General features: G+C 41.2%; 1 protein-coding gene across 1 annotated transcript; it reads right to left on the reverse strand.

Moving 5' to 3' along the window:
• Window positions 1-5826: 5826 nt before the first annotated feature.
• LOC110720023 lies at window positions 5827-7690 on the reverse strand. Its single transcript, XM_021899027.1, has 3 exons — window positions 6777-7690; window positions 6593-6704; window positions 5827-6350 (listed from the first exon to the last, which is right to left on the reverse strand). Exons 1-3 carry the CDS (start codon window positions 7260-7262, stop codon window positions 5854-5856), a joined length of 1095 nt encoding a protein of 364 aa, XP_021754719.1. The 5' UTR covers window positions 7263-7690; the 3' UTR covers window positions 5827-5853.
• Window positions 7691-7906: the final 216 nt, after the last annotated feature.

Genomic DNA, 7906 nt, shown 5'->3' on the forward strand with positions numbered 1-7906 from the left:
CTGTCCCAACATCATAGCAGGCGTCCGGCGGCATCCCTTCGGATGAAATTCGTCGCAGAGAACAGCTCCCGTTTGGGTGGAACATTATTCTATAAACTAATTACACAGCACCCAGACGACTGTCCCCAAGGACAACCACGTAACCGTTTTTGAGACAAGGATAACTCTAACACTAAAAAGCAAACAAGTGTTAGCAGTTAACATCTGCGTCGGATAACCGTCTGTATTACTTGGGATAAGTACATCCGGTACTTCTTGAGTAAATAGCCAACAAAAATTGGTGAATCAAGGGGACCAGTCGGCCTCCGCCGCCTGGTGCCTCTACTACTCAAGCATAAAAGATGACGAGTGGGTAACCTCAAAGATTACCCATAAGTCACTCTCTCATACTTAGTAAGGATTTAAAAAGTATGACGAATCCGCCCGCCTAAAGGAGAACCAGAGCTCTCGTACCCCAACCCTACTAAGATAATCTCTTTTCAAGCCAAACCTGTTTGAAAATCTGGTTCGTAGGTCGACTGCTTTTTGGCAAGAAAGGACTCAAGAACTATTCTTATCTTAACAAACAGGCGGGCTAGTTATAAGCCGCCTGTTCCTTTCTAACTTGAAAAAGTTAAACAAACCTAACGTATTGCCTAATATATGTTGGGGTCTAAGTAGGTAAATGGCCGACTGATCGCCTAATCTGGAACCAAGACAACCAGTCGTCTAGGGGCATAGGCAGTCGGTACTTTGTACCTGTTCGCAATCTTTGGCTTACAAATCTTAAATACATGGCTAGCCGAAACAAAGCATGAACGATATTCAATGAGTAAAGACGACCAAAAGATGGTCGCCGAATTCATATAAACAGCCGGCCATAAAGACTGGCAAAATATTCAATACCCCGGCCCCCTGGCCGGGTAAAATGATACAAGAACACACGGCGCACAGGTTGAAGAAAAATTAAAGACATAAAAGCTTTAAGATTGAGGTAGAATTTCGGTATTGACCGCCGCCTGATCAGCAAGGGACGCCTGGTTCTGGGAGGCATCCTTCTTACTTGTCTCGGCATCAGGGGCAGCTTCTTTAGACGTACCTACCGCAATCGGCTGCAAGGCCACCACCTCCTCTTCCTCTTCTAAGCTGGACTCGGCCGCCTCATCCTCCTCAGCCGCCTGCCTCATGATCTGTTGGTTGTACGTTTAGGTACAAGCGTTGAACATTTTCTCCCAGGCGGCATAGTGAGCTTTTGGGAAGAGGGTTGTCCAGGTCATCTTCATAATCTAAGCCGAGTCCTCCATCATGGCTTGAGCTAAAGCCATCTTTTCAGCCTCGGCCTTCGCATTAAGATCTTTGGTGATGGCCGCCTCCTGCGTCTCTAGGCGCTCTTTGAGTCTGTCAAGAGACGTCTGTAGACCTTCAGCCTTATAGGCAATGTTTTTAAGGGGCCACAGCTCATCGTTGAGGCTCTTGACCTTTGCCTCTAGCTCATTATTCTTCTTTTTGGCTGCCTCCAACTCGGTACGGATAGCGGAAGTGGTCTGCGCCTGATAATAAAGAATATCAGTTGTCAAAATTTCATTTTGGGCAATTTGAAACATTGCCTTATCAACGTCAGAGGCGGCCATAGCTTTAGCAGCCTTTACCTCTTTGTTCTTGGCGCTGATCGGCCTCCGGAGGCCGTGTACTCACAGCATGGTCTGGAAAAAGGAAAAACAGGCGTTAGATTTGAGAATAACAGGCGGCACGCAAAGTCAGCACTTTAAAAATATTCTAAGTCTACCTCGGAAAGGAGACCCATGATGCCGTCTAGGTCAAGGGTGCCGACTCCCTTGACCGCGTCCCTCTCCTCTTGAGGGACGGCCTTAATCATAGACTTGGCCACTTGGACCAAGTCTGGTTCTTGAGGGTCGCCTGCATCCAAAAAAGAGAAAACATCAAAAACGTGAAGAAAGCGATAAAGAAATAAGTTAAGTCTAGTAGAGCAGTTTATACTTCTTGGCGGCCGACTGAGGACTAGTGATGGGTTCCCCACACTTTGTGGGGTGATTTGCTGCTTGTCAGCCGACTGTTTCCTGGCAGATCCAGGCGTACTCCCACCAGTCGTCTTCTGAACCTTCGAGTCCGGCTGTTGGGAGGAGGAGAATTTGGAAGTGCCTGCTTGCGAAAAAGATGAATGGTCAATACTGATATAATCAGGTTTTCAAGACCAGTTCTAAGGCTCGATACTCACTATGGGCGTCTCCTTGGTAGGAGAATCAGAAGAGGTTCGCTTCTGTTGCATGATGGAGGCTCGCAGCAAGGCAACCGCCTTCTTAGATGCAGAAATTTGGTCCATAGCGTCAACTACAAACAAGAACCACAAAGAGTTAGAAAAAAATTGAAAATAAACCAAAAGAAGTGTATATATACTCAAGAGGCCGGTTACCTCTGGAGGACTGACTACTAAGGCCGCAAGCGGCCAGAAAAAACTCGTTATAGAGCCATTGAAACTCTGGGATGCAGTTTAGGGGCACCTGCTCTCGTACCCCAGTAGTAGAGTTTGCCCTAATCTCTACTTTGAAAAGCCCTCGGTCCAGGATCTCTTCCCTGGCCTTGAGGGGAACAAGCGGCGTGCTGCGACCGCCTGCTAGAAGAGGCGGATCTTTGTTCCACCTATTGTAGCGCTTGTTCAGTAGCTTGTCAGGGCTGGAAATGATTAGGAAGGTGTTCCTCCAATCCTTCCATTTATTTTCTTTTCCCTTCGTCATCAGATTGCCTTTGTGGCTAGTTATTTGGTACCAGCCGGTACCGCTTGCTTTGGGGGTCCGGCTGAGATAGTTCATATGAGTGAACGCCTCAAAATTTGGCTCCACTCCGTGCATTTCACATCCGGCTACATAGCCAAGGATGTTGAACCAAGAATTCGGGGCTAACTGCCAAAGCCCCACCTTGTATCCATCGAGGATTTGTTGAACGATCAAATGCAAGGGAAATCGTAGTCCAGCTTTGATGGCCGCCTCGTAACAGCCAAAACAGGCGTCCCCATAGCTGGATCCCGCGGGCCAGACGACCGTATCCTCACCATCCGACACAAATACTTGATAATCCGGACCCATCGTATTGTCCGATAGAAAAGTGTCTATTCGTTCTTTCATGGCCTTGATCCGGCCCTTTGGGACATGGCAATAGTAAGGAGTATACAACTCCCTATGAGAGGCGGATGGTTCCGACTAGCCGTCCCCCTTTTCGGTCGCATGAGAAATTATCGCCTCATGCAAACGAGCATGCCTTTCCTCTGAGTTTATAGAGAGGCAGCTTGAAGAGCTAGAGTCAGACTCACTATCAGAAGAGTCCGACTCCTCCCCTCTCCCTGAGATGGCCGACCCCTCTTCTTCTTTAGGGGCCATTTCCTGACTGGCCAAGTCAACAAAGAAGTGGGAAGGAGCTACTTTAGCTCCCTCCTCAGAGCTCTCAGCAGAAGGGCCGCCTTGGGTCCCTGCGGTATCAGGCGGCTGGTCCGATAGCTCGCTAATCTGAACCCGGAAAGAGGAGCCATTAGAGTTTTCAATTCTCTTGGTCTTTTTTGTTCTTGCCATACTGTCCTGCATAGATACAAAGACAGTTGGATTCCGAGACTTGCGCAAAGTTTGAAGTACCGCAGGGTAGTCGGCACCCCTAGTCCTAGACTCAGCCGTCCCCGGTGACCGGCTGATTGCTAACCTAGGTCGTACCGGATGCTTTTGAGGTCTCTTTTTCAAAAAAGAAAGAAAAAGTGCAAAAGCAAAAAGAATAAAGAAACAGACGGTTACCTGAAACTTAAGTTCTGAATAAGGGCTTGATTGAGTAGGCGCCTAGTAAAAACAGTCGTCCTAGCAGGTCAAAAGTTGCAAAGTGTCAGAACTCAAGTTCAGGGGTCCAAGAGTTCTCTTGAAAAAGTTCGCAAATGTGAACAAAAGACTTGGTTAACATGCCTTTATATAGGGCAAAGGAGAATGCGAAGAGTCGCCTCCAAATTCAAAAAAACGAGCGGGAAAAATGCTCGGCCTGTCATAGGGCGATACCTGTAGCAGGCCGTCGCCTGTTACAGGCCGACACCTGTCACAGGTGACATGTGAATAGTCACGTGCCACCTGTGAGGGGCAAATGATTAGGGGATTTTTCCTTACCAATCACCATCTGACAAGTGGACCATTTAGGCTCTACCAAGTGTCCGCTTACAAGGGAGAATAGAAGCTTGCCACGTGTCAGGAGTTGATCTGTCCACCATGGACCAGTTGTGACACGCCACGTGGCCTCCGTATGCCAAATAGGCCAAGCAGGCCACCTAGGCCCAGTTTCCAAGGGAAGCCCAGTCAGCCCTAGGTTAATCTAAACCTAGGATTTGACACGGTTTCTAAGGTTATAAATACTCTAATTAATCCTCATTAAGGGGGATTAAGCAATTAATTACCCTCACCTAGAGAACCTAAACACACTGATCACTCCTCCCCTAGAGGAAACAAATCTCGCAACCTTTACTTTTCCGCATTTATTACTCCTCAAACAAGTACTAACTTCACCGTCGGAGGCGGAACTCCCACCACAAGGAGTCTCCGTTGTTTTGCAGGTATAGGCGCAAGGATACCAGTCCCGGAATTGTAACTCTCCCGTAGGACATCAAAAAACCCCGAAACATTATATACACCCGGATGTACCGTACACTCGGGGACATTGGTTCATTTAATCAACAAATGAGCAAATAATATTTTTACTCATTTGTTGATTGAATGAGCAAATGACCCCGGGTGTACATAATAGGTTGTCGATTAGTTAAGATTGAGTACGTATTGTATTATTATAATTTTCGTAGTTGAAAATATTTTTGCACAAAATTTTGACACATTGTGATATTATTAATATGAAGAGTAGAAAATTACAGAATATACAATTATATATGTTATCAAAATATTTTCTTCTCTAATTGAAATAGATTTTATTACCAAAAATTAAAAAAGTTGGAAGAAAAAAAAAAATTACTTCCGTTTCATATTTTTTGCAACTTTGTAATATTTTATATCTCACAAATAATACCTCAAAGTTGCAAAAAATATGAAACGGAGGTAGTAGAATGATTATACAAAGTCCTTGGCTAAAATACTACTCTAATTATATAATACCTTAAATATGGAAAGAAAATATTATTGTTATTGGGGTTTGACCAAAAGAAAAAAAAAAGGCGGGAAAATATTTAATCAGGAGATGACACGTGTTATTAATATATAGTTATAATGAATTAGGTAATTAGTCACTAACAACTAACAATTATAAAATGACGTACTTTTGTCATCAGCTATGTGTACATAGATCCACCACATATATCATATATGCAACCATTTTTCTAATTAATGAAAACAAATTTAGACTTAATACTATTTATTGTCTTGATAATTTGTTGCTGAAATTGCATTTTATTTTATTTTATTTATTTATTTTTTTTTTTTTTGCGATGTGTTATTCTAATTAAATTGCAATGTGACCCAAGACCCATTAATCATGTCAATTAGGATTGAGGAACGACAAAGATGGTCTAAAAACTCTAAATATATACAGAAATCTGTCTGCATCACTTTAATTATTGTTGGTGGTTTAGTTAATGACATCAACATCCACATACTAATTTTCTTTTTCCCAACATACATTCCAAACTAAATTATTCTTTCCTATTTCTAGTGCTGTCAAATATTACTAATTATATACAAGTAATACACCCTCTTTGTGTATCGTGTTGGGTCCTGACTCCTCGATAATTCGATACGGGGCATATATGGAGACTTTGACACATGAAAATTTACACAAAACAACTAAATCAGGCACTTGTACATGTATCCGTGTAGCATGCGCTAATACTCATTAGTAATCAATCATGTCATTAATAATCTGTTCTGTAATATCATCAATGATACAATTTCCAATTTCAGCAACAATTTCTGTCTTCCATATTTCAGAGCCACCCCATTCATCATCTCCTAATAAGTCCATTTTTAGTACCTGTTTGATGTTTGTTTCATCAGCAGACAGTTTCCCCCATTCTTTCAAGTTTCTACAAATGAACTTCCCAATTTCTTCAGGTCCTATTTTTATTCCATTCTCTCTGTTGCCATTGTTCTGTTGCTTCCCATTTTCTACCACTTCTCTCACGCAGTCGAACATCAGTTGTCGATTTTGCTGTAAGGCTTTCTTAGAGTTCATGTACTCCGGAAATGGTTTTCTGCTCCCTTGCTGCTTTGGCTTGTTTCTGAACTGCACCAGCAGTTCCCAAAGCGAGGCCGAGACAATTGCATCCTCTGAAACATTTCTCTGAAACCTTATTCTTGATTCTACTGGAGTTCTCTCATGCTGTTTTTTCGCTGTTTCAACCCCACAAACATTATCAATATTCCTAAAGTCTCTTTATGATTTATCAATTTTGAACTTTTGTATTTGAATTCGAATTCGAATTTTCATATGACTTGTAAGAGTCAGAGTGCCAAATATATGGCTGAACAATCAATTTAGCACTACTTACACACAATTTTGACACAAAAAAAACTGTAGACTTTGTAAAAACTTAAAGTGATGTTATTAAAAGATTCGGATAAAACAAACTTACCATTATAAACTGCGATAGCATCAAAATCGAGTTCATCAAGGACTGAATCCGGACTGCATTGTTTGTTGTCTTCGACAATTCTCCATTCAATCATCAATCTATCTGATGCTGACTGCCGGCAGATAAAAATGAGTTTCCGACCTCACACAATAACATACACAAAATAGTACTCTAAGGAACATACCTTATCATCACGAGTAGTCTCGTTCTTGGCCGGAGATGATCTACTGATAGTATCTCCATCTGTATCACCCTCAAACCATGTATAATTTGACAGTGTAGTTAAGCCACTAGTAGAAGAATATTTGTTGGCAGGCTCAACTTCATTCTCTTTCGTTGTTCTCGTCTTCCTCCCCTTCATCGAAACGATTTTATTAACCAGTCTCCTAGCAATGCTTGAAATAGAACTACTCTTCCTTGGTACATGATTTGCTCCAACATGATGATGATTCAAACTCTTTTTCAAATTCTGATTGCTTGAGCTGTTCTTAAGATTATGGTTCGACGTTGTTGAACAACAACCAATATGTCCACCCTCTAACTCCAAGCTTTTTCTTATACGATACCCTCTTTCACGTAAGTATATTTCCAGCACGAACGGTTCTTGCTGCTCGTTAAGAAACTCCGATAATCGCCTCGGAGCCTCTTCTTTGGTTGAAGCTATAGCCATCAAATCAGAGAAGTTTAAGGAGAAAAGATTTTGTTGTTAAAACAAAGAAGTTTAAGGAGAAAATATATATATTTCTTTTTTTATTTTTTTTTCAGATTACACAGCAGAACAATGCATTGATTATTTGATTGGGGTTGCTAAAACTTATCTATCTGTTAGAGACTTGACACCAAGAAAAACAAATACAAAATTATAAAAATTAGAAATAATAATATATTACAGAATTTCTGAAGAAGGAAACTTGAGTTAACATAGTATGCAGGTTTATATGTATGAAGGTGAATTTAAATGCCAGCAAACAGAAAAATAAAGTTGGCTCCAAGCAAAAAGGGTTGATGAAATTCATGTTTTTTCTTTCCTTCATTCCAAATATTATTTTAATTTTATTTTTGAAATTTTGAATTATGATGTCTCTATATACTTCCTTTTCCATCCTGTCATATACAGATATACTTCATAGTATTAATTAATTAATTATTTAAATTTCTTGTTTATATTTTTTAGTAAATAATTATGCCATATATGGTCCCTATGAAAACGTTATTGTCTGAAAGTGAAGGGTAGGATTAAACCATGCTTATATATGATGGGTACAATTGAATGCTTTTATCTCTTAGCATGTTAATTTGAAACTTTTTTGGTTT

The sequence above is a fragment of the Chenopodium quinoa genome, unplaced genomic scaffold (assembly GCF_001683475.1).
Source record: "Chenopodium quinoa cultivar QQ74 unplaced genomic scaffold, ASM168347v1, whole genome shotgun sequence".
NCBI classification, from domain to species: domain Eukaryota; kingdom Viridiplantae; phylum Streptophyta; class Magnoliopsida; order Caryophyllales; family Amaranthaceae; genus Chenopodium; species Chenopodium quinoa.

What these genes read in the sequence shown, in the direction of transcription:
- LOC110720023 (XM_021899027.1), bottom strand. Translation starts at nt 7,262, where the DNA reads ATGGCTATAGCTTCAACCAAAGAAGAGGCTCCGAGGCGATTATCGGAG. An exon ending in AGACTACTCGTGATGATAAG is followed by an intron (nt 6,705 to 6,776) that starts GTATGTTCCTTA and finishes ATCTGCCGGCAG; the next exon opens with TCAGCATCAGATAGATTGAT. An exon ending in TGCTATCGCAGTTTATAATG is followed by an intron (nt 6,351 to 6,592) that starts GTAAGTTTGTTT and finishes GGGTTGAAACAG; the next exon opens with CGAAAAAACAGCATGAGAGA.